This window comes from Lichenostomus cassidix, chromosome W, assembly GCF_008360975.1.
Source record: "Lichenostomus cassidix isolate B80296 chromosome W, HeHo_3.0, whole genome shotgun sequence".
NCBI classification, from domain to species: Eukaryota; Metazoa; Chordata; class Aves; order Passeriformes; family Meliphagidae; genus Lichenostomus; species Lichenostomus cassidix.
The window spans coordinates 11,982,357-12,009,212 of record NC_139510.1 but is presented as its reverse complement, the minus strand read 5'-3'; the positions used below and the strand labels follow the sequence as shown (position 1 = coordinate 12,009,212).

Here is a 26,856-nt window from a genome sequence, read left to right as displayed (position 1 = left end):
AATGTTGTGAGCTTCTCTGGCTTTAACAAATTCGCTCAGTGGTACTGCTACGGAAACCAAATGATCCACTCTCTCATTGCCTTCTCCAAGGCCTTCTGACCATTTGTGGCTTCATATATGAATCACAGCATAAGCACATTCTCGCTGATAAATTGCAGCCTGCAGCTGTCTCAACAGTTCAAACAGTCATTTATTTTGGCAGTCTTTAAGTCGGGCATCTTCGATACGTTGCACTATACCGGTGACATACATGGAGTCAGAAACTACATTTAACTCCGTAGAGTGCCAGTTCACAAAGGCCCAGACAACTGCTGCCAGTTCCAGGGTTTGCAGTGAGTCTTCTTCTTTTGCGGCTAATATGTGATGATGCCACTTGCCGTCTTGCATCCAAGTTGCCGCTGCACGTCGAGGTTTCCTTCCTGCATCTGTAAAGACTGTTACTGCATTTTGCAATGGGCGCTCACTCCTTTTAGGTATTGTAATCCAATCTTGGTTACTCACCCAGCGCAGGGTGGTAGACTGCAGTGGCTCCACATTAATTTCCACTGCCTGGGACGGCAGGCTAATTTGCAGCGCTTGTGAATGCTGAAGGTACCACTCGAGATCTCGTCGTTTCATTGGTAGGTAAATAGTTTCTGGCTCTTGGCTTGTTAACTGTAAAATCCTGGTGCGGCCCTTCTGGATCAATTCTGCTATGTTTTCAAATTTTTGTTGAATTGTAGTTTTGGGCTGAATGCTGGTAAACAGCCGTTCTAATATTTTCACCTTATTCTCCCCCTTTTTATTTTTGCACTGCGTCAGTGCACCAAGGAGTTGTTTCTCGCCGCTTAAAATTGTAAGGTCCACGGGAATGTCTGGGTTGCAACGGTCGACCCAGCGCTGTGAGATTTGTGTGCCAATCTTCTGAATAATCTGCTGTTGCACTGGAGTGGGATGCACTGTCCGTGCTGGGTCGGTGCCGTGTAACAATGGTCGCAGAGCATTGATGTCGTCGTTTGAGATGCCAACAACTGGACGTAACCACTGAATGTCACCCAGGAGGTGCTGTGCGTCATGTAATGTTCTCACTTGTGTGTCAAGCTGCAATTTTTGTGGTCACACATGCCCTTTTGTTATTTGCCATCCCAAGTATTTCCAAACAGGGTTACGTTGGATTTTTTCAGGAGCAACAACTAGTCCGTGTCTGCTTAACTACTGTTGTAGCATGTTTTCTTGGTTGCTAGTAAAGGCTGAAGCCTGGGCAAATAAAATGTCATCCATGTAGTGATAGATCAATGTTTCTGGCCATGCCATGCGAATGGACTGTAGTGCATTGGCCACAAACAGCTGGCACAGGGTGGGGCTATTTTTCATTCCCTGTGGCAGAACAGTCCATTCAAATCTTAAGAAAGGGGCTTCTCTGTTAATCGTCCGTAGGGTAAAAGCAAATCATGCAGTGTCCACTGGATGTAGTTGAATTGTAAAAAAGCAGTCTTTTAGGTCAATGATCAGCAAGTGCCATCCCTCAGGAAGCATGGCATATGGCAGGGTTCGGCAATCCAGGTTGGAGGGCCCCCATTGCCTGCATTTGTGCATTAACTGCTTGCAGGTCGTGTAACAGTCTATACTTGCCGGATTTTTTCTTGATGACAAAAATGGGCGTATTCCAGGGGCTTGTGGAAGGTCGCAAATGTCCTTGTTGCAGTTGTTCTTGCACTAAAAGTTGTGCTTGCTCTAGACTTTCCCCTTTTAGTGGTGTCTTGCATGGGAGACAAGAGATTTATGTGTTTTTGCAGTTTGACAGACTTTAAGATAGCTAGTTCCCCAAGACTTAGTCCCGTTCGCAAGATTCTTTGATATCTGGCCAATTTGTCTAAAAATACCATTTATTTGACACAGAACATAACAAACATACAAACATAGAACAGATTGACACACATAAACACACAATGAATACATAATTGCAACACTACAATAGTTAAAATTGCAATTATGGGGTAAAACCTTGCTTGAACTATAAAAATAGTTAAAAATGCAAGAAATGTTTGCTTGAACTATAATGCAAGTTAAGAAATGCTTGCTTGAGCTAGCTGAAATGCAAGTTAAGAAAGGTACCTATAAGTTAGCCGGAATAATACAATTTAGGAAACTCGATGATCTTACCAAATCCAATTTTTGGAGCTGGGGATACATCAGCGTCCTCACCCAATCCCTCGGGAAGTAACCACAGGGCTGCGTCCAACCCTGGGGAGAAGGCTTTACTTCACGCTCCAATGTCCATGTAGAAAGCTTCTACCTTTCTGAGATTTCGTGAGCTTTTTATAGGATAAAAGTGTGTATTTGTAGTCACTGAAACTTTCTCACATTCTCTCTACATTCCACAGGGGAGTGTCTTTTCAGACTTTCAGTCGCCAGCACCAGGTAGCTGTTGATTAGGCTATCAACCTAAACCTGAGCCATCCATTTCCTGGGACCGATCAGGGAGAGAGAGAAGGGGGAGGGGGGTGTCCTGCCACAAGTGCCCACTGCCTTATCCATACTGGCTTATCGGTAGTCCATGTAAGTCGGATCGGGAAAGTCCATCCGACAGCGACTGCTGGGAAAAATGCTGATTGGTTAACACAAGTCCTAGTTGATCTAGCACATCTCGGCCAATTAAGGCATTCACTCCTCTGGGTAAGGGCATGATGGTTACATGGATCGTAGCCACTCTGCCTTCAATGGCTACCTGAATTGGGTCGGAGCTCCGCTGCACGGAAACTGAACCTCCAACACCTTCGATTCCACTCAAGGTGTGGTGATGTGGCCATTCTGGTGGCCAACAGGCTGTGGCTATGATCGTAATATCTGCACCTGTATCAAGTAGCACTGGCAAGGTTTAAAAGATATCTCTCCGAGTCCAGGTAGTTTCTACAACTGGTTGTTCTGTTAATGGAACTGTTAACATTGCAAGTCCTCCTGTAGAGCCAAATCCACTGGCCCCTCGGTCCACGAGTGCTTCGTGTTGTTGCATCTGCGCGACCATTTGTGGGAGCGGAATAAGCTGAGCTAGTCTGGTGTTTTTAGGAATGTAAATAGGGGGAAACATAGTCTGCACCATGATGCAAATTTCACCTGTAAAATCAGCATCAATTACTCCTGGTAATACGAACAGTCCTTTTATGCTAGCAGAAGAACGGCCCACTAGAAGCACGCCCACAGGTTTGTTGCCAATGCACAGTGGGCCTTGAATTCTAGTGGGAATTTTCACAGGGCACAAATCGGTGACTGTTATGCCTACTGCTGTTGCCAGGTCCAGGCCGAGGCTTCCTTTTGTGGCAGGCCGAAGGGTGTTTGCTGATCGAAGGGGTTGACGGCGGGCAAGCTCATCTGCAGAGACGCAGTCGTGTATGAAGGCTGAGCTGGTAACATTGTTGCGGGAGAGAGGGCTGGAGCTGCTACTTGTGTCAAGGCGCGGCAGCTGGACGTGCTCTTCTTCCCGTTTCCCAACTGCCGGCAAGCTAGCGTGGCGTGGGTGTCACTGTTGCAGTTGTCACACCAGACTGGACCCTTACATTGCTTTCTTGTGTGCCCCTCAAGCCCACAACAATAGCACTTCATAACTTTCCCTGATTTTGTTCCACCTGCAGACAAGCTAAGGGGTCGCAGCGGCCCTAAAGCAGCAAAGACTTGAGATTGTGCTTGGGCTAGCTTCTCTCCTAGCTTATCTCCCATAGCTGTCACCAATTCTGCTACAAACGCCTGGGTACCTACTGGCACACGACTCATGCGTTCTAACATCATCTCTAGGGTAGCATCCATAGGGAGTGTAATAAGAATGCTTTTTGTTTGCTGGTTGCAATTTTCTAACACACACTGATGCAATAATGCTCCTGACATCCATGGTGCTACCCCAGCACCTATCATTGCAGCTGAAACCCTGTCAACAAAGCTAGCAAAAGACTCATCTTTTCCTTGTTTAATAGACTGTTGTATCACGGTCCGGGAGGGTGGCACAGGCCGGCTCCCTCCCGGTCCGGGGTCCCTGGTTCTTGTTATCCCACCGGATCCGGGGCGGGCGGCCCCCGAGGTTCTGTGGCATGGCGGCAGTCTTCCAACCACGTCAATTCAAGCAGGAAAATAGTGATACGAAGGAAGAACTGGACTGCATCTCTGTTCTGCTAGAGGTTTATTTGGGGTAACGGGGAAAAGGGTCACAGGGAAGGAGAAGGGGGAAGGGAGACAAGGCAGGTAGCAGATGCTAGCAGCCCAGAGATGCAAAGACCTCGAGCTGGTCCAGGCTCTGCCTTTTAAGGGGAAGGAGAGGGGGCAGGGACTGGCTCTCTCTGAGCCAGTCCCAGGAGGACAAAGGAAGATGGGCAGGAGGGTACACACCAATAGGTTTTGAGGTACAGCAGAGCATATTTCAAAATGAACCAATGGTATACAAAGCAGAGGAACAAAGGAGCACATGGAATCCTAAAACCCACGTTGCTACAATTCCCCGTTTCTGTATATATAAAAGAAAAATGAAGCAGTTGTTGAGGTACAATCTAAATTACATACAGTTAAATCTATTGGTTTGAACCCATAGGATTGTTTAAGGAGATTTCAAAATCAAAAATGAAGTCATTGGAGTCCATATACGTTGGTATGCATTTCCCTTGGCTGCTGGTAAGTTTCTTCAAGTTGGAATGTCTTTGCAGCAAATTGGCAAAGCTAGAACAGCAGTTCTTGGATGGTTGTTGCTTCTGTTGCTGACTGGAACACAGACTGCTGCTTGAGCCAATAGGGAAAGGTCCTTTTACTTGGGAAATAAAACTCAGATCACAATTATTACTTTCTGAACAGCTGTTAGTGTCTGATGGAAAACACTGGCGTTACAAAAGCATTTCTCACCCACCCATCATTCTTCTTACTAGCCTGCGAGGCCAGGCCGGCTGTGCTTCCCCTCCCCAGCACTTCTGGTTTTGGCATGAGAACCTAGGGGTGGGATTTTCCCACGCTTCTCCGCCCTGTGATGTAAGGGGGCGGAGCGTGCTGACGTGTGAGAAGGGGCGGAGCCTACACAGCCGTGAAGGACTGAGCATGCTGGGAAGAAGAAGGTCTCGGAAGCATGGCCTCCGCCATCTTGAAAGTGAGCCTTGGTGTTATGAGGCTGTTTAAGGAAACAGACGGTAGGAAAAGAGGGTGAGGAAAAGAGTTTAGGGTGAGGGCTAGCAGGAGGTGATCAGTCTCCCTCTAGCAGGGACAGAGAAGCTAGCAAAAAGCCTGGGAAAACGGAAGTAACCCAGTGTTTATAGAGAAACAGTTTGCAGTTTGCTAGAAACTCTCCTGAGGGTTAGAGGAAGAAGGAAGGTGGGGAAAGGAAAGTTAAAAACGGGGGTCAGGAAGGGGACTGATAAGGGATCACCCTGCTGCCCCCCAAAGGTTGAAATAAAATATTTTAACTCAAAAAAGGAGGGGATAGAAGTTCGTTCCTTTTTGAGGAGGAGATACCTAGGGGGCTCCCACCTCCCCATGGTACCTGCCCTTCAAAGCTCACCTCTGCCTAACTGTGTAATGGAAAACACAAAAAATAATTAGCTGGGAAGTAAGGGAGATTTGCTGACTGCTTAAAACCCTGGGAAAATAAAAATGCGACATGAGGGGGTCCCTTACAGCCTTAGCTGGTCACCCAACTCAAAATTACTAGCAAAATCAGCAAATCTGCCCATCCCCTGTGGCCCTCTCCACAGGCAGAACGGGTCAACCTGGTCCCCGCGGTTCGCAGTCCGGCCCGCGCTCTCACCTAGCGCCTACGGTCTCCATGACCCGGTTCCCCAGTCCCATGTCGAGCCTTATTCCGTCAGCAACTAAATCCAGCTTTGGCAGAGATTCCTGGGAATTGCAGGGACTTTCTTATAAAAGTCTCTCCTGGGTGGTTGAAAGACTCCCACCACTGAAATCGCAGTTCCTCGGAGGCAGCAGATGTGAAAAATCCCGGTGTGGAACAGTGGAGCGGCTCCTGCCGCCGCATCGGTCCAGGCGCGGCCCCGCCCACCGTCCTGCCGTGCGGTGACCCAAGATGTCTGCCGCCATGTGGCTCCCACCACCAAAATGGCGGGCGCCACGTGGTCTCGCCGCGGCATGGTCTTGCTGCCGCGTGGGTCCGGGGTGGCACGTGCGGCACCGGGCGGCGTGTCGCCGGCGGGGCTGACGGTGATCGGCGGCCCCTGTCTTCTCCGGGCAGCGGCAGCGGCTTGACGCCGGGTCCTGCCCCACCCCGGGCCCCCCGGGGCCGTGGGACGGGGCGAGCAGCGGCGGCAGGCGCCCAGCGCCCGCGGCTCGGCGATGGCAGCTCCGGCACGGTGGTTTTGGAGGCGGAGGCGGCGGCGGCAGCGGGCGAGCAGCCCGGCCCCGCTGCGGCCGCCGCGGCCGCCCCACCCCACATGCGGCGCCGGGTCACCCCGGGGGCTCCGCTGCCCGGGGTGGTCCGTCGCCGCCACAGCCGAACCGGCGTCAGCGGCTTGAGGCTTCAGCGCGGCAGGAATCCAGCAGCATGCAGAAGCGGCGAGGAGCAGCGGGAAAGCAGCGAAACGGCGAAAAAAGCGGCGAGATGGTTCTTTCACGGTAAAGCAAGCTGATTCGATGGAATTTTTCCGGGGTCTCGGCACCATTTGTTGTATCACAGTCTGGGAGGGCTGCACAGGCAGGCTCCCCTCCGGTCCGGGGTCCCTGGTCCGTGTAATCCCACCGTATCTGAGGCGGGCAGTCCCGGAGGTTCTGCGGCATGGCGGCAGTCTTCAAACCACATCAATTCAAGCAGGAAATTAGTGAGACTAGGAAAGAACTGGACTCCATCTCTGTTCTGGCAGATTGGTTTATTTAGGGTAACGGGGAAAAGGGGATTGCAGGGGAGGAGAAGGGGGGGAGGAAAGGCAGGAACGGGAAAAGGGGTGCCAGGCCAGAGATGGAAAGACCACGAGGTGATCTGGACATCGCCTTATAAAGGGAAAGGAAGGGGAGGGACTGTCTCCCCCAGAGCCAGTCCCGGGGAGTCTGAAGGTAAGACAGGCATAGGGAACCCACCAATAGATTTCGGGGTACAGCAGAGCATATTTCAAAATGAACCAATGGTATACAGAGCAGAGGCACAAAGGAGCACATGGAATCCTAAAACCCACGTTGCTACAATAGACATATAGGACAGCATGGGGGGGGCGGTACGCACTTTGTATATGGCATCTCGTGCGGTCCGCATCGATTCTAACAAAATGTCTGGCCCTGTTTGCAATTGCTCGACAATTGTAGACCACCGGCCCTGGCCCATTAACTGTTCTAGAATGACCCCTTGCAGGGGGTCATCCTCCCCCCGTGGCTGATTTGCTGATTCCTGGCACAGCTGTCGCCAGTGAGCTTGCCACAACAACTGTTGCGATTGGGTCATAATCATTCTAATAATACGTTTGATGTCTTCTGGACATAGTATATAACTTCCCCAAATATAATTCAACATCATTCTTGTGGGCTCACCATGCAGACCCGATTCACTAGTTGTGCTACGTAGCTGGGTGAGCAGCTTCCAATCGGTAGCGACATGGGTCGCATGCTGCCCACCCCCTTGCAGTGGTTCAAAAAATACAGGAAATGCCTGCTCAGCTCGACTTAGTGGTCTAACTGTCTCTGCAATTTCTATATCACCCTGTTAGTGTGGAAAACACATAATCACTGAATGATTATATGCAGGTGCCTTTATTCGAGCTCAGGAAGCCGGGGTGTAACATCTACCCAAATCTGACTTCAACATTGATTTGAAGAGAATACAGTTTTATACCTTCCCTTACAGAACAGTGATGTAATCATATGTTAATCATCAACTTATCATTGTTCCATTGTTTCCCCCCAAGCATGACTTTAAGCCCCCCATCTCCCATAGTATTTCTGATTTATTTCACAGGTGCTAATCCACATGATTTCACTAAAACAATCCCCATTCTCTAAGCAATCTTCGTGATCATGTCGCTGAGCCCCGTACATGTAGTGCCTACCTATCCCGTTCCTAAAGCCCGTTTTTAACTAACATTTTAACCCAATGTTAACATTCCCCCCTTTGAAAGCATTTTCACTTTATAGGTGTGAATGCTTTCACTTGATATAGTCCTTTATACTGGATGCTCGTCTTCGAATCCAGGGTTGTCATGAGCATTGTTATGGATGCTGTTGTGGACCGGAGAATCCGCAGATGATGGACGTGGATCCTTGTTCCGTGTCAGTGCCCTCATTATCTGTCGGTTCCAGGATGTCTTTCTCCGTATCTCTCTTTTCAGTATGCTGCAGACTACCCAAAGTACTAAAAACATAACTAATAAGATTATTAAGTTTTCAATAATAGATTTAATCCATGAACTCACATTCCATCCTAACCCCTTGAAGATTTTATCTAACCAACTCGTAGTCAAGTCCTTTTGTTCATCCCGTGCTCCATGCTCTATTTGTTTTAACTGATTGATGTCATGTTCTACATCTGCAGTTACATTTGGGATATGGATGCAACAATTATCAACTTGTCCTTTTAAAAACCCACACACTCCATGTTCTGTCAGGAGTAGCATATCTAAAGCCAATTGATTTTGTAAAGTCATTTTGGTAGTAGCTTGTAATTGCATGTTTAGTTCTTTGAATCCTTCCCGAGTAACTCTTGCTAGCCTCTCTACCTGACCTGTAAGTCTGTACATCATTTCTCTGTTTTAGTAGTTTGCTATAGGGCCAAACAGAGATTCTAGAGTCCACCCAAATTCTACTCCTCTAGAGGGTTCTTGCCAAGTTTCATCCTGATTTTCATTATCTGAAACCTCTCGCCTTTTTCTTATTTGCCAAAGTTCACGTTTCCCATTGAATGGGGACTTTTCCTGATTGGACATAAAGTAGGGAGGCCCAGAGTAAATTCTTTTACTTTTTCATCTGCAGACAGGTGGGTTGTCCAGGTACCATCACTTGTTGCCCAAACAAATTGTCCTGGGCTCTTGATCGTACCTCTACTACACCCTATTTTTATTCTATAATTTACATTACCCTGTTTATGTTTGATTCTTCTACAGGCACAATCAATTCGCATGGCAGCCACCAGCGATGGTACTTGTTTTATCTCTACATCATCAGACGTGCAATCATAGGTTTTATTACATACCCACCAACTTACTTTATCTGCCTGCATTCTGCTGCTGGAGGCAGTGTTTATTACTGCTGGGTCAGTGCCATCTTCAGGGCCTGTCCATTTTAGGCACCAAGGAGTGTTTGCCATATATTGAAATTTTTGAAGTATACTTAGGGACCATGCACTGTCCCAGGGTTACATCCAATCCTTTCTATCCTTTGCTTCACATTTCCATATCAGGGTGGTCTTTGTGACATTTTCTGTGACCTTTTGATAGTGTGGCAAGAAGCATTGCCATTTGGCAAGGTTTGATCTTCAACCCACCACTCTAGATTTTGTCCCACCTTCCCATTGCTTAAAAGACAGTCCTTTTTGCTCAAGTACTGAATCCAACCATAACCTGTTATATTCCAAGTTACTTTAACTTTCTGCCTGGACTCGGGTACTTGTTTACATACAATTGTTTTATTGTCCAGAATTTCAGGTAATTTTGATGTGATAATTCCCCAGTTTATTGGGTCTCCTGCTGCCTTTGGTATTGGCAGACAGGCAGTTATTCTACTGATGTTTTGCATTTTGGCAAAACCTTTAACTAACCCAATCATCACATTCTCAGCCCGAATTTCATTGGAAACTTTTATCACTTGTGTTTTTGCCTGTACCTCTCTCTTCACTCTTCTAGAATGAAGAGTGGTTAGTTGATTATCCTGCATTCCATATCCTCAAGCAATATCACTCCCAATTAATATCCATAGAATGAGTATCAGCACAGGTACTAAGATCATTTTAAACAGTTAAATCCATCTTATCTGCAATTTCATCAGTCCCGGGGTTGTGTAGCCCACAGTCTCGGATGGGTCTTCTTTACTCATGTGTAGTGTACCCAAGGATCCACTCCAGCCACCTTGACCGCTGTGAAAGTGGTCAGCAGCACCTGATGGGGTCCACTCGGTCCACTCCACCTCTCCTTTAAAGGTTCTTCATCTCCAGGGAGAATATCATGGACTGGATTCTCGTGAGCCAGCGGCCTATTCCACACGAGCGCGCTCCAAAGCTGTGCTAAGGTTTTCCCGAGAGATAGAACATGATTATATATTTCCTGTTTTCCTGCAATATGTATATTCGGGTTTAGTTCAGGAGATTTGTATGGTTTCCCATATACTATTTCAAAGGGACGGACTGACATTCTACTCCTAGGCTTTACCCCAGTCCTTAAAAGTGCTATTGGTAGGGCTTGTGGCCACTGTAACTTGGCCTCCTGACATATTTTACTGATTTGCCTTTTAGTGTTTGGTTCATCCTCTCTACCTGTCCACTAGATTGTGGTCCCCATGGTGTGTGGAGGTCCCAAGCTATTCGCAGTGTCATGCTCACTTCCTTTACCACTGTAGCCATAAAGTGTGGTCCTCTATCTGAAGATACCCCTAATGGCACTCCAAGCCTGGGAATGATTTCGTGTAGCAGCCACTTCACTGTCTCTTTGGCTTGGTTGGTGCGACAGGGAAGGGCTTCTGGCCATCCTGAAAATGTGTCAACCCCCAGCAGCAGGTATTTGTACCCTCAAGTTCTTGGTAACTCTACAAAATCTACCTGCCAATAATCTCCTGGTTCTATACTTACCCGAATTCTTCCTAGCTGTGCCTGCCATCTAGCCACTGGGTTGTTCCTCAGGAAAATTTCACATTTTGACATTATTGATTTGGCCATTGTTAACATTCGTACCAAGACTACGTTTTGTTTTAGCCATTTCACCAACGCTTTTGCACCCCAATGACATTCATTATGTTTAATTTGCAGAATTTCTCTCATTATCAAGGGGGGTAGGACTATCTGTCCTTGTGCAGTAACATACCACCCCTCTGAATTCTTTTATGCATTCAGCAAATGTCCCAGTTTCTCATCTTCTGTTGAATATTTTGGTTCTGAAGGTAAATTGAATTGAGACAACTTTAGCTTCGTAGGTATCAATGCCATTGCTATTTGCACATCTCATGCAACCTGTTGGGCTGTCCAGTCCACCTTCCGATTTCCCTCACAGATTTTGGAGGTTCCTGATTGATGTGCTTTATAGTGCATAATTGCCACTTGCTCAGGTTTTTGTACTGCTTTTATCAACTGCAGAATTGCATCTTGATGTTTAATATATGCCCCTTGAGAGGGCAGCAACCCTCTTTCTTTCCATAGTGCCCCAGGTGCGTGCACTACGCCAAATGCATATTTTGAATGAGTCCAAATATTTACCTTCTTTCCTTCACTCATTTCTAGTGCTCTGGTTAAGGCAATCAATTCTGCCCTCTGGGCAGATGTGTTTGGTGGTAATGCTTTGGTCTCTACTACTGTGCTGACTGTTGTTACCACATATCCAGCGTATCTGGTTCCATTTTCCACGAAGCTGCTTCCATCCATAAATAATTCCCACTCTGGTTGCTCCAGTGGAACATCTTTCAGGTCTTCTCTCGCTGAGTAGGTGTACTCTATTACTTCCACGCAGTCATGTTCCGGTGGGCCTTCCTTAGGTGTGGTGCCTAGAAACAGAGCTGGATTCAAAAGGTTAGTTGTCTTTAGTGTGACATCATCGTGTTCGGTTAGGATTGCCAGGAATTTTATCATCCTGCTCAGGGATGGCCAGTGGCCCCCCTTTTGCTCCTGGACAGTGGTTACCATGTGTGGCACATAGACATCTATGTGTTTTCCCATCGTGAGCTTCCTGGCCTCCTGTATCAATAGTACAGTGGCTGCAACTGCCCGCAGACATGAAGGCCATCTGGCACTTATGTTGTCAAGCTATTTGGAGAAGTAGCTGTATTGGTTTGAAAACAAACCAGTGGGAGATCACAAGTCAAGTTTGAAAGTGAAAATAAGCGAAATAATACAAGGAAAAGCACTGACAAAGTCAGATACAACCTGACACCCTGTTAGGGTGGTGGTAGCAGTCCAACTGAAGTAGTTCAGTTCAAGTGGTGATCCTGTGAAGGTCTGGTCTCCAGCTGAAGGTCCAGTGGTAGCTCTTGTCCTCTGGGAACCAAGTAGACAGGGCTAGCTCAGGCAGTTCCAAGGCCAGGTTATATCCAGGTGGGAACACCTGGCTCCTCCCTCCTGGGCAGAGCATCCCACAATGGGATAAGTCCATGAGTCACACGGTGGGTCCCTGATGGCCCATTGTCTGTCATCCGGGGTGGATCATTAGCAGGTGATAGCAGCTAACGGCCCACAGCTGGTGGTAATAGAATACTTAAATACATCTATATTGCAACTTAGGACAGTAGCCTACCGGCCTTTTCCAGCTCCCCAAACGTTGGGTCAGGACCCCCAGTGCCAAGCATTGCCTTTCATGCACGAACAGCTGAAAGTCTTTAGACAGATCGGCAAACCGAGCGCCAGGGCAGTCATCAGTGCTTCTTTCAGTTTCAGGAAAGCTTCTCTCTGTGCTTTGCCCCAGCTGAATGGCTGCGCCTTCTGAGCTTCATACAGGGGTTTGGCAATTAGCCCAAAGTGCATGATCCACAGGTGGCACCGTTCTGCCATGCTGAGGAGGACTTGCAGCTCATGGAGATTCTGGGGCTCTGGAATAGCACAAATAGCTTGGATATGGTTAGTACTTAATTTTCTCAGCCCTTGTGAGATTTCACATCCCAGGTAAATTACAGTCTGTTTTGCAATTTGTGCCTTTCCCCTGGACACTTTGTATGCTCCCATGCCCAGTGAGTTTAAAATCTCAATTGTTACCTTTAGGCAGGTTTCCTTTTCTTCTGTTGCTACCAGTATATCATCAACATACTGCAGCAGGATGTATTGATCTTTTGGTACTTGCCCCTCTTTGGTCCAGATCTCCAGCTCCTTTGCCAGTTGGTTTCCAAATAAGGTGGGGGAGTTCTTGTACCCCATGGGAAGCCGAGTCCACGTGTGCTGGGTCTTCCTTGCATTCTCTGGATTTTCCCATTCAAAAGCGAACAGCTTCCTACTTTCTTTGTCAAGGGGGTATGCAGAAAAGGCATCTTTTAAATCAATTACGGTAAACCACTTATAAATCTCTTTTACGAATGTTAACAATGTATAGGGGTTAGCAATTACTGGATAAATGTCTTTGGTTATTTCATTTATTGCCCTTAGATCCGGTACTAGTCGATAATCTCCATTGGGTTTCTTTACTGGGAATATTGGGATATTATACTCTAATTTGCACTCTGCCAGAATTTAATATTTTAGGAATTTATCAGAAGTGTTTGCTACACCATGCCTCCGGTATTGTTTTACCTGTTCGGTTTTTCCTTCCTCTTTTAACTCTACATGTATCGGCTGTGCCAACTTAGATTTTCCAGGTATGTCCGTCTCCCATACTGAGGTAATTATGGCATTCTCCACCTCCTCTGGGATTGCAGAGGCTGGTTTCTCTTTTATCATTAAGGGTTTTTTTCTCTTTTTTTCCTCTCCTTTTTCTTTTTTTTTTTTTTTTCACTCCAGAATTTTCATTAATAACTCACCATTCTCAAAAGTTACCACTGCTTCCAATTTTGCCAGTAAAACATGGAACATATAAAAATTCTTGAGTCAATACTTTGTTTCCAAAACACAGGTCTGGGGTTGCAGAAATGGCCATTTTCCTCCTTCTCTGTGGCCCAACTATTGTGGTAGATTTATCTGTCCTTCTAGATCATTTAAAACCGAATATGTGGCCCCCCTGTTGATTAAAAAATCCCACCGCTTCTTCTCCTAACGTTGAAGTTGCCAGCAGTTGCTGGGTCACAGCACCCTTGGCAACTTCTTGGAGCTGAGCATTCCAGTGAAACCGGTTGGGATACCTGTATTTCCAATGACAAATGGCACATTCATCAAAGGCTAATGGCCTCCTCCCACCGACCCCTTCCAAACCGCTTGCCATACTCTGTACGACTGCCAAGAATTGCCGCTGCTGGCTTGTGGCTCTTCTATTGTTATAAACTTTCCAAGCTATTTCAAGTAATTTGTCCAGATTTCTTAACTTTTCCCCTTCCAATTCCTGTAACCTTTTTCTCGTCTTTTTATTTTTCTCTTTTTTTCTTTTTCCTTTTTCCTTTTTTTTTCCTTTTTTGTAACTCTAAGTACTATCTCAATGAGTTTTCATAATCATTTTCACTACCCTAGCAACCTTATCAGGGTTTTTCTCTATAGGTTCCAGCTGACTGTTTCCATATAACCAAACATCCTAACATATACCGGTCCGTCCACCCCCCCACCCCTTGTCTTAAAGGGGCATTTATGATTTTCTTTTGCTTACCAAGTCTTGGCAGACTCTTTCCCATCCTGGAACGGGTCCAATGGGCTATGGGTCCACCACCACCACCACCGCTGTCCAGTCCCCCAGCACCCCCCTCCCCCACACCCCTGTACTGAAACCAAAACGCGGTCATCCACGGGCAAGGGTAAAAAGGGGCTGTCACAAGCAGGTGAAGAGGGCACGGGTGGCAGGGGGGAGACATCCCCAGGGAGGTGTAGGTGGGAAAGGTGGGCACCCCCAAGAAGGTGCAGGCGGTGTAGAGTCAGACCCTATAGGAACCACTAGTAAATCACTTTCCAATATATCTTTCCGATGTAAACTCTCATTCAATGCCAAGCACTCCAAACAATAGTTCCCTTCAACGCAAACCAGACATTTATTATCGCAAATCGCCACAGTAACCAAACCACCCTCCAACAGCCACTCTGGGTTTCCTCGCAAACAGAAAAATAAATCAACATACAGAACTTCATCTAATTTTCCCTTATGCTTACAAAACAACAACAAATGAGAAATCAGGTCAGATTGAAAAGAACCATTTTCAGGCCACCTCCTTCCAGCCTGCAAAATATATGTTGGCCACCGAGAATCACAATACTCGATTAGCGTATCCTTACACAATCCTTGGCCAAAATTACCTTGCTTCCAATGTGCTAACAAGCACCCCAAAGGAGAATTACGAGATATGGGAGCATAGCCACCCACAATCCCTTTAAGCTTCTCCATTTCCACTTGCCGACCCTGCAATGCTTTCGCAATTGTCTTACAGGCAGCGCCCGGGCATACCACTAGGAATTCCTTGGCCCAACCAAGCGTAGCTTTCGCTGCGTCTTACTGGCAGGCAACCAAACCACCATTAAAAGGCACCTTACCTTCTCCAGGGGACGTTGTGAGCGGCGGAGGGTAGCGGCGCGATGGGCTCCCCGAGAATCCCTCGGTGCCGGCTGGAGCATGATCAGGTCGCCGGGTCCTCAGCAGCGCTCACAACGTCCCATCTGGGTCGCCAAAATGTTAGCGTGGAAAACACATAATCACTGAATGATTATATGCAGGTGCCTTTATTCGAGCTCGGGAAGCCGGGGTGTAACATCTACCCAAATCTGGCTTCAACATTGATTTGAAGAGAATACAGTTTTATACCTTCCCTTACAGAACAGTGATGTAATCATATGTTAATTATCAACTTATCATTGTTCCATTGTTTCCCCCTGTCTTGGATTGATGATATGATAATCCTTTATCCCCTATCGTTGGCTTATATGCCCAAGAAAGAAAAAATGTGTGGTCCTGTCTCTTTAACTGCACCCAGCCGCAGAGAGAAACGCGGGTTGTTTTGAAAACATTTTCTCCAAGCCTTGCTCCGGGGGAGGATTCGTCGCCCGGCAGAGACTGCGTGCTGGACGGGGGTCGGAGTGAGCTCTGTTCCTGTTTTTTCCATTCTTCTTCTTTTTCCTCGTTTGGACCCCTTCTCTTCGATCTGCTTTGCCACCCGGAGACCCAGGAGGGCCAGAGGACAGCAGAGCTCTCCAGGGAGCTCCACCCGGCCCCGGGTGGGGGGCGAGGAGGAGAGGGACTGCGTCTGAGAAAAGGACTTTTTAATCAGGTTGAATAACTGCCTTTCACCTTGTTTTTTCCCCTTCCCCTGTGCCTTGTAGGGCACTCTGCGTGGTTTTGTTAAATAAATAGTTTTTTCTTCACTTCCATCTAAGAGGTTCCGTTGTGGGTGGGGGAGGGGGTGTCGGGGCCCTTCGCTCTCGGAGGAGAGAGAGCCTTATCATTAACCTGGGACACCCCCCAAGCATGACTTTAAGCCCCCCATCTCCCATAGTATTTCTGATTTATTTCACAGGTGCTAATCCACATGATTTCACTAAAACAATCCCCATTCTCTAAGCAATCTTCGTGATCATGTCGCTGAGCCCCATACATGTAGTGCCTACCTATCCCGTTCCTAAAGCCCGTTTTTAACTAACATTTTAACCCAATGTTAACAACCCTCCTGTACAGCTTTTTCTGCAATGTTCTTCCAATCAAATCTCCGCTTGCCACTTAATCGGCTATCATTCTGAGGAGCTGGCCTGAGGGGAACATAATCCTCATCAGGCGGGGGAGGTGCACTGGGCCACTCTTCAGAACTCGATGTACTGACAGGGTTTAATTCAGAAATAATACCGTGCTTTGCTAACGACCCCTGAACTCCTAGCACCCTACACTTTACCACCGGGGGCAAGCTGGGTGGATCTGCGCCCATGCCAAGCATGCCTGGAGTGGGACACTCACTGTCCCCAGCCCCTTTTCCCAAGCCGGAGTGCTCCCCCCCGACATTTGCTCCCAGTTTCTCAGTGGCTACGGCAGCTATTTTCTTTTCGGCTTTAAACCGCTGTAAGCAATTAATCACTTCTTTCCACGGCCTCCCTAATTTACTGCACATCTTATCACCATCTAGCAATCCGTCAAACAAGTTATCACCAAACTTTCGCCATTCGACCTCCTCAAATACTGAATCAGGGTCAGCAAAAAACCCTCTGGCTTTCCCTGCAGCAACTAAAGTGGCTAATTGCCTTAAAGCATCTTTGCTTACTCCCTGCATTTCTAAAAAGCGTAGCAATAAGTCTTGGGCTACCTCTGTCTCCATTTTGGTCCAGCTGGGTTTAAAGTATCATGGTCGCCGCTGTGAGAGCGCACCGCCGGGGCATCTCCTTATTTTCTGCAGTCGCCAATGCAGCTCACCGAAGTATAGCCCCCACGGTAGGCAGGTCTTGATCGGCCCGAGCCTTCGGATCACTCCCCACAAGCAGGGGCGATGATCTTAGCCCACCGGCGCTGCTCCGGTGCCTCTCCGTTCTTGCCGCTTTCTGGAACAGGGTCCTAAACTCTGCTGCGAGCGTCCGTGGTTGTCGGGGTCACCATTTGACGAACGGCGAGTGAGAACTCACACACGACTTAATGTAAGTCATAAAGCAAGCTCCATTTATTTCACGGCGTGAGCAGGTTATATACTGTTACAGTGCTTATATTTATTAATTACTAATCTACTCGTTAATTGCAGCAGTTACAGCTTACATTTCTTTTACATTCCATTCTCACATCTTCAGGGTTTTCCCCCTCATTCCTTGTTAATCACAAGTTTCCTCCCGTACATTCTTTACACAGCTGCATCTTTTGATATTTTCTCACGAAGCGTTCTCAGGGAAGCAAACTACTGGGCCTGTATATGGCCTGCCGGCTACTTTAGCTTAACAATGGTCTTGCTCGCACAAACCTTCTAATAATTCATGCCCGTGATCTTGAAGCCATTGTGTAACACTGTGTGGCCATTCTCATTCATCCTGATTTAAACTGTTTTTCCTGAAGTGCCATAATATTTTTATTTTCAAGCAGGTGGTAATAAAGACAATGTCCAAAGTAAGACAGAAAAGGCCTTTCTTTTATTCAAGCTTTCAGTGAAGGAGGATCATTTTGAGACACAGCTCCCTGTTCAAATGGGTAGGCAACTGGTGGCTTACATAATTAATAACAAAAAATTACAGCATTTCTTTTTGAAACAAATAAAGAGCAGGAGAGGGCTGTCAAAACCCCAAGTGCTTCTATATTTAACTTCCAGTGCAAATTTAAGAAATGAAGCCTAGTATACTTAAAATGCCTATTGTCAGGGTTCATTGCTCCATGCGAGACAAGAACGACATAACACCAATGTGATGCAGTCATCCACCTTTATTCTTCAGCAGTGCTTCTTTTAAAGCTTTTTACCTTCCGTACACGCGACACGGAACTCTACATATGGCTTGTACATGCGCCATGCAATTATATAATTGGCTATAAGTAATTAACACGAGCTAAGCACGCATTATATGATTGGTATATACTAGAAACCGCAGTTTCCTACTTTTGGGCAATATATCCTGTTTTCTCTGGCCAGCTGCTTGCTTTCTTGCAGCATCAGCAAAATACTTCCTCTTATCTATCTTCAATGACTTTCATAGGTCTGTTAAGACAGACCAGGCCCCAACAGCCTATGGACTGGCTCCTCTTCAGCTGGCAGGCACAGATTGATACTTGTCCTTTCTGCATGGCCTACTCCATGCTTATGAGCAACTAAACTGCAAAAAGAACTACCTTTTAAATTGATGCTAGTTACTCAGGAATTAGCTCCGGTATTCGTAGAACAATGTTGATAAATATTTATTTATTCTAAAATGTCATTCTATTTTTGCCTCAGACTAAGAAAGCTAGCTGGAATTCCGCAGTCTGAATGCTTCTATAGTTCTCTCTCATGTGTTAACACTTAGGGCATTTTAACCGTTCTGAAAACATTCTTTGAAGATGACAAAAATTGATTAAAAACATGTATGTATTACATTATTTCACCTCCACAAGCTCGATTTGTTACATAAAGCAAGGCTTAAATAATTGTAGTTTTTTGTCTGCTTACCACTCCTCCGGCCCCATTTAATTTTTACCCCATTGCCCAGATGCAACCCAATTTGCCATGATGCTTTAAAAAAGCCAGTTCCCCAAGTACCCTCAGAAATCAGATGTCTTGGGGAAAAGGCCCAAGGTATGATCCCTGTGGCTAGCACAGGTCTTTCCCGTGAGAACACCCTTCTGTGTTTCATAAACAAAGATAAAGTTTGGATGTTTTGAAACAGTGTCTCGAGATTTGGACAGTTCAGGCCTGGCCAATCAGGCCTAGGGGGAGGTTTCTGACTGACCAATCTGGGCGACCTCTGAAAAGTCTATATATTGAAATCAAAATAATAAATTGCTTCTTTCTTGTCACACTGAGAACTCGGGTCTTTTTCTCTGCTAGCGGCTCAACAGTGACAGATCCCCATTAAAGAAAAGCCAATGAGGGATGATCTCAGTACTGTTTTTACCTACAGCTACATAGAGCTATGGAAAAATGGGGCCATTGGGATACAGCACAACAGTCAGTTCCATGGTAGAAATGGCGAATCCTTTAATTCATGGAAACAAACTTATAAAACATTGTACTAAATTGATTCCAAGTGAACCTGTAATTAATAGAAAATCTTATCTCCTTCAAGGCTATTATTAGAAACTACGTAAAACTATACCTGCTTAACATTTCAAATCACTTTAACAAAATTATAACCAACTAACACTATGGTTCCTTGTCCATAAATGTCATGTGAAAGATTCAAATGCAATTCTTAATAGCACTCACAGGATCTACAAACATTGATACATGGGGTACATTATAACAAGAAGAGAATGAATTCATCTGTTGTATCTGGCAGAGTGTTTAGCCATTGAAAAAGTAAATTTCATTTTTATATCCAATTAAGAATGGTGTATAATTAATAGAGAGTGGGTCTGAGGCTCAATTTTACATTTGGCTTCAGTATCTGCAGAAGTGAGCTTATGTGTTTATGGATGACACCTGGCTTTTGCAGGAGATATTTGAAAGTATTTCCAACAGAGAACAAATTAATGATATACTTACAGTGATATAAGCAAATTCACAAGCCGTCATTTTTAGGAATATAAGATTGAACATTCATTAGGAGAACAAAGACTTACGGCCGGGCGGGAGTGGCTGGTTTGCCTTATTCTCAGTCTCGTGCCTTATTCATTTTAATGTGCGCTTAAGTACTTTCTGTAACTGTTACATATTCATTAAGTCAAAAAAACTATTTACACTCCAATCATCCCTCCTTCTTCGCTCTTTGCCCCTCTCCGCCAGGCCAGCGACATCTTGGTCTTCTGGTTTGTCTCAGGGCTGAAGGCTGAAGTCTTCTATACCCCTAATTCAATTTTATGGCTGTCACTCTTCTTGGGGAGGTGTGACTGTAAATCACAGATGTTCTGGGATGCATGAGGTCTGTTTCTTTTTCTTCCTTCAGGGTGTCTTGATCTCTGGCTTTGTGGCTTATCAGTTTAAAAGACATCTATTACCATGTATTTCTTACCACATTTCTAGCGTACTCCAACTATTACATAGCTAATAATTCACTCTAACTTTGTTTCTACTTAACTATATTTTATCTAAGTGCTACTTTACACAGTACCTTATCACTTATAAATGCTAAATTCATATATGCGAAAGCTAACATTCACTATCCACTCATTTATCACAACAGCATGGGGTGTTTGGTCTGCTCACAAGCTGTGGGAATGCAAACATAGCTGACATTTCTGCTTCATGGTTTTGATTTTGATTTTCTTCAGTCTGGTCAGCCTAAGCTGATTTTTGTCTTTGAATCAGCTGTTCAACCTCTGCATATTCAGTCTCACTTAAGTCATTTGTCAACCCAGCTTCTTTCAAAATCAGGTATTGCTTGTGAAGAAGTTGTCGGAGGTTGGGGGAGGCCTTGGAATTTTTATCCATCACTGTTACTAAGCAACAAATAGCTGGGTGATTATAGCCATCAACTCTTTTGTAAGAGACAAAAAGGTGTGCTTGGGCAGGGCAGGGTAAGGGAAGAGCCGGCCGTTGGAAAGCTCACTCTCGTCGTTTGGACACTGAGAGGAGAGGCTGCTCTTTGCTTTTGGCTGCAAGCAGAGGAAATCCAATTGTGCCCTGTTTTTCTTCTCCTGGCTGGGTGAGCTTTGATTCAACCTTTTTCCCACTGGGAAGCGCACGTTTCCCCGGGCTGCGTTTTCTCGCAGTAGCTGCTGGGAGAGTCCGGCTGCCTCTGCCGCCTGCCCCCGCCCTCTGCCGCACGAGACCGCGGCGTCTGCTGTGACTGCAGAAATCCTTGCTACCTCGCTAGCTAGCCGGGGAGAGCCAGCTCCTGCCTCTGCCGCCCTGCTTTTAGCCGCTCCGAGCTGCCTGGCTGCTCTTCAGCTTGCCCACCATTACCAGCTGTGTGAGGTTGACCTGACCCTGCGCCACAGCGCCACCTGCAGCCGCTCGGCAGTCATCGCACCTGCCCTGCCTGGCCGGGAGCTCAACAGCGCTACCTGCTGCTTGCGACCGTGATTACACCACATGGGAAAAGGCTCGGCAGCTCACAAGTCATCTGCTATTGGTTTCTGGTTCTATTTGTGGTTGCTATTATTGTTATTGCTTGTTTATAGATACTAGTAAAGAACTGATATTCTTTTTCCCATACCTTTGCCTGAAAGCCCTTGATTTTCAAAATTAAATAATTCGGAGGGAGGGGAAAATCACATTCTCTGTCCTAAGGGAGGGTTCAACCTCTCTTAGAAGACACCTGTCTTTCAAACCAAGACAAAGTGAAAGCAAAGTATTTAGTAGTCTGTAAAACAGCAAGAGGTAAGACAAGATTGCTTAAGAAAACGTAATTTTAAGTCAGAAAACAAAAAGTTTGAGACAAATCTTGTAACTGTTTCAATTAAAACTAAATTCTCTAAATAGGTCTTCTGAAGTTACAAGTGTCAGAACATAAGTCTTATCATGCCTGCCATGAAACCATACTTACTTTTCTGTTTGCTTATAATACTGATCTTGAAGGGACACCAGAGATAACATGTGTTCAATCTGGGCTTTCAGGTCCTGAACTTCTAGGTTTAAATGGCAATACTGCAGATCTTGACAAAGCTCCTTTGGGAAGTTAGGAATAAAAACCAAAATCAAACAGCTGCACAACAAAGTGGTAAAGAGAAACTAAAATTTAAACTAAAAATAGTATTAGTTCAGCCTATATTGAAAAGTAAAGATGGAGGGAAGCTAAATTATTATAATAAAGTTTTATGGTAGAAAAGTATGAATTATTTGATTATTATTTACATGAATAAATATAACTTTGTAGATTCCTTTGACCAATAGTGGGTATGCTGCAATTAGCATTAAGACTCCAACAAGCACACATGCATGCTTATCCATGCATGCCCGAAGATATGTTTGCCTCTTTTTCTGTATACTCTCTCCATGTACTTTACTTTATTCCCATTACTAAGCTGTTTTAAACTTAAAAGTTTTACCCTTTTCCCAATTCTCCTCCCCATCCCCAACCATGACAAAGTGACAGGCATTGTACTTTTGGAATACACCCATCTTGACCCAGAAGGCACATTTCATTTTCAACATGATGCAGCCATTTGGTATTTTCCTCAAAAAGATTGGTCTCCTTTTCTTTTTTCTTCTGCATGCGTACATAGGGGCTATTAAGTGCTGCAATCCTTTGATCCCTCTTACAAGTGTCCTTTAAAAAAATCCCCCCCCCCAAATAATCAGTATTTAAGGTGGAAGCTTTCAAATTATGTTAACCAAATTATATATAAATATTTTTCCTTACTTTTATATAACATAACCAAATAATACCTAGTAACTCAAGGATGAATATGAAGAAGCAATTTTATCTGTTTTCCTTATGCAATATGTCCTAGAAAAAGCTGCTAAAGGATAAAGTGTTGGGCAAAAGGAAAATCCTCTATCTTCAAACATCGAATTCTTCTGTTTGTACTGTTTCTGAAATATGACAACAAAAAGGCACAAAACCAGCAACAGCATGTTGGATATGAGCGAGGTGGTGTCCTTACAAGGCAAAGGGTACTCTTTCTATTCAGAAGACAACTATACCCTGCTGTTTACCTCAAAAATTAGGTCACTACATCAATAGTCATGGAGAAGTGATAATCTGTGTGTCCTATTTTAATTAAATATTTAAGCATTAACTCATTACATAATTACTTAAGCAAAATTTACACAAGTATATCAGAATGAAGAGATGATACCCTGCACTACATTACAGAAAACTCACTTTCTCTACCCTTTCTTCAGAGCACATCAGTTGAATTTGTTAATGACATTGATTGTAGTAATATTTCTTTAGTGTGTTTTCTTTCCGTTTCTTTTCTACCTTGAGGTATTATTTTCTGATTTCTTCATGGTTTGCAAACACATTTTTAAGGACTTCTTTGTATCTAAAACCAAAGGATAAGAATACATAATTAATTATTTACTGAAGACTTTTTATGACCATCTCCTTTAGTAGGGGATCTTTCAATTCCAAGTTAATAAGATAAATACAAAGAAATTAAAAGTTAGACAAGCTTGGAAGGAAGATCATGTTGTTATTCATTTACCTTTCCATTTCCACTTGCTGGTTGTTCAAAAGCTCTGCAGTATTATAAGAATGATTTTCAGGAATGCTTGCTTGCTTTTCTTCATATTCTCTCAGTTTCTCCTTCAACATTAGGATCTAAACCAAAAGAAGCACTTTTTAGTTTAAATATATTTTTTTGTTTTTTTCAAAACTATTATTCTGTGCTGATGTTGAACAGCTTTACAAATGGCAGGTGATAAGTCCTCTCAAAAGACAAAATTTTGTTACTTCAAAATACCTTAGAACAATATTGCCTTATATGGGTTGAACCCCATAAACTACTTTTTGTATTCAAAGTGAACAGCTAACCTTTCAACCTCTTAGCAATAGTTTTTTTACATACCTCTTTCTTTTGTTGGTTGCAAATTTTAATGTACTGGCTTATGTGATTGTCTGAACTAACAACATTGCTCTTCAACTGTAAAGAAACAAGTTAGAATTTAAATGCGGCCCTTTAATGTTTTCATGCATAATAAACACACTGTGTATAAGTACTACATGGTTACATGTACACTATATAACAAGGAAAGAGATTAATAAAATCCTGACTTGCACAACAAGAATATGACTCTCAGCTTTTGCTGTCATCTGTTGCATACCCATGGTCAGGACGTTTCCCTCAATAGAACAATAAAAATCATTACATTTACATGTGCAAGCATGTTTTGCATTTATTCTGATTAGTTTTACTATTTGTTGTGTATCTTGTGTATTTAATTATAAAAACTACCTTTAAGTATGCAACAAATGGAAACTACAGTGAACCCCGTATTACATAAAAATAATTAAGAGCTGCAATATAAAAGGTGATGAAAAATAAAGTTAAAACAATAGAGAGTAGAAGCAGGACATTCCAGCTTTGCATTTATCAGTACAATCTCACCAAGCTTCTTGACTCCAGCTGAATTTTATCTGTAACAAACCTGCACTGACTCTTGTACAATTGGTTAGAAATTTCTTTAAGGTACTTTACAGTTCTCTGAGAAAGTAATAGCAAGGTACTAAAAAAGGATGTGAATTCTACCAGCTGAGGATTATTTCTAAATTTCATGCTCACAATACAAACTATTTCAAACTGGCAGCATCATCTCATTACTGAAGCTATGTTGCTTTTAGGCCAGATCTAGGATCTACTATGTATCCACTACACCTTTCACTCAGATAACGAAGAGCTGACTGTAAAGAAAAAAAGAGATAACTGAATAAAATTTTGAGACAAAAGTGAAGGAAAATATAATATTCCAAAAGAAATAATTCTCCTTTTAATACTACATCATTGTACTTTGACAAGAGATCAATAAATACCAATATACTCACAGAAGACTTGATATCCTTTGCTTGGTTTGCATACTTAAGAATATTATAGGTATCACCATAAAACAAAGAAGATGGGCTAATAGCAGCTATCATTATTGTTGGGAAATTTCCTCCAAGAGAACCTTTCAATAACTGAGTAAGCTTGCTGTTTCAATAAGGAATGTGTTTCTTGCTCTAAAAGGAGTGATATACATTTTTATGGTGTAGTCAACTGTACTTTAAATAAAAGTCTGCTTAGAATTTTAACAGTGACACAAAACAGGACAAATAACCATGAAACTTTTCTTTGACATGTCATTTTTCTTAAAATTATCTATACATCTTGAACAGTTTAAGTCTCTTGAAACTGTTCAACACCTTTACAACACATGTATTAGCTAGGTTAATTTCTGATGTCTGGATACCTAACTCCTATTTTTGTGATGGGGCAACTAAAACAAAAAGTAAACTACATTAAACTACTTTCAGTTCACAAAATCATCCATATTGGGAAGGATCTCTAAAATCCCTCTAGTTCAATCCCTCTGCTCAAAGCAGGGTCAGCTAGAGTAAGATGCCAACGACTATGCCCTGTTGGGTTTTGATGATCTCCAAGGATGGAGATTCCACAACCTTTCCAGGCAACACAAACTCTGCTTTGTGAAGCTACAGAATTTTCATTTCGTGGTACTAAGTTAGGTCACTAGGAACCCAATCCCACATCAAATAAATGAACATGAAGATTCTTTCTTATGCCCGTGGTACAGATTTTAAACTCTACCTCCCATTCCAACAACATGGTGATGGACATGCAACATCAGGAAGGGAAATGAAATCTGATTTTCTCCTGGCATATTTGAAGGAGGAACTTGCTAGTTGAACAGGACAAAAGGAGTGTCATGGTAGAAAATGGACTTGATTCTACTTATGCAAAAATTCAGGAGGTTTTGTCATTTTGTCTGTACCTATTCCTTCCCTTGAGCTGGTGTGCCAGGTCAGAAGACTGACTCAGTGATTTGAGCAGGGGATGTATTGTGTATGGATGTATGCGAGATCCAAAAAAAACCTTGGAATAGGTGCTGTTTTAACTTATAAAAGCCTCTTCCCCTAAGATTAAAGGTTAATTTTAAGGTTATTTATTTACTCATGCAAGCTTGTCTATATATGCTTGATTTTGAAGAAAGTAGGTAAGAAAAGCAGGTACCATTCATCTTTTGACACTATCCTTAGGTAGCTGCACATAATTTTTGAGAATTCTCTCTTATTGGGACCGTCTTTCATAGACATGATGGTGGAAACCCTTAAGAAAATTTTATACGAGAATGAGGATGTGAGTAGCATCAACAATGTAAACCACATTATTCAATCATCACCTTAGCACTTTTTAAAATGTTTTCAGAGCACTAAGAGGTAAAGACTGCATGGAGAAAGCAGCACATACCTTTGGATCTGCCAATGCATTAATGACATTTCCAAGAGCAAGCAGGGACCGATTAATATTTGTTCCTTCTACAAAACGAGCCCCCTTGGCATTTGTTGCATTGGCACATTCAGATCCTGCCAGATCAATGAGAGACATTTTGGCCACACGAATATTTTGATTAATACTAGCTGTTTTATCTTGCTGCCATAGGTAAATCTACAATTGAAAAAAATTATTAATAATACAGTTAAGAATTTCCCAACAGTTAAATGATGTAATCCAAAGACCAGAATGAAATTTATTTTAATATTTTTCAACCCAGAGCGGATCAAATAAATAATTCAAGATACTGCTTTGCAGTATGCAATAGCAAACAGAAACAACGTTGATAACAGGACTAGTTTTTAAATATCACAGGTTGCATTTAACAAGTGGAGTCAGAAGAATAAGACAATGGTTAGGCAACACCAAAAATCTTTGGAGCAGTCTTAGGTTTTAGCATATTTGTACAACTTATTAAAAACACATTTATGGAAACCAAGAATCATCATTTCGTTTTCTAAAACTTGGTCCATAGCAGGATATTAGGAAATCACTTTAATATAAAAACATTAACCAAAACAAGTAAAACAAGAAAGTACTACTACCTGAGATCCTTAGTTTATAGCCAGACATACAGAACTGCATTCTGTAAATTATTTTTCCCAGAGAAATGCTGAGCAAAATCATGAAACCAGAAAGCATTAAAAAAACC

At 43.8% G+C, this 26,856-nt stretch overlaps 1 protein-coding gene, 1 long non-coding RNA gene and 1 pseudogene across 3 annotated transcripts in view; 1 reads left to right on the top strand and 2 right to left on the bottom strand.

Annotated features, from left to right (window-relative positions):
* LOC146425500 (uncharacterized) overlaps positions 1–26,856 on the top strand; it is an 865,580-nt gene that overhangs the window by 436,729 nt on the left and 401,995 nt on the right. The gene's annotated exons all lie outside the window — the stretch shown is intronic.
* LOC146425506 (kinesin-like protein KIF18A) overlaps positions 1–26,856 on the bottom strand; it is a 39,507-nt pseudogene that overhangs the window by 6,585 nt on the left and 6,066 nt on the right. The window contains exons 5-13 of the transcript XR_014846498.1: positions 26,121–26,318; positions 24,701–24,874; positions 23,727–23,801; positions 23,364–23,479; positions 23,039–23,201; positions 22,316–22,480; positions 21,758–21,879; positions 21,466–21,496; positions 20,451–20,652 (exon numbers count right to left, since the gene is read on the bottom strand). The product of XR_014846498.1 is annotated as a kinesin-like protein KIF18A (transcript). The remainder of the gene's footprint in view (positions 1–20,450; positions 20,653–21,465; positions 21,497–21,757; positions 21,880–22,315; positions 22,481–23,038; positions 23,202–23,363; positions 23,480–23,726; positions 23,802–24,700; positions 24,875–26,120; positions 26,319–26,856) is intronic.
* LOC146425507 (uncharacterized) lies at positions 9,787–14,402 on the bottom strand. The gene is made up of 2 exons (XM_085041545.1): positions 11,336–14,402; positions 9,787–10,153 (listed from the first exon to the last, which is right to left on the bottom strand). Exons 1-2 carry the CDS (start codon positions 11,789–11,791, stop codon positions 10,064–10,066), a joined length of 546 nt encoding a protein of 181 aa, XP_084897671.1. The 5' UTR covers positions 11,792–14,402; the 3' UTR covers positions 9,787–10,063.

Coding starts and splice junctions, on each gene's coding strand:
- LOC146425507 (XM_085041545.1), bottom strand. CDS start 11,791: ATGGGAAAACACATAGATGTCTATGTGCCACACATGGTAACCACTGTC. Junction 10,154..11,335: donor AAATGAGTGAAGGAAAGAAG/GTAAATATTTGG, acceptor GGAAAACCTTAG/CACAGCTTTGGAGCGCGCTC.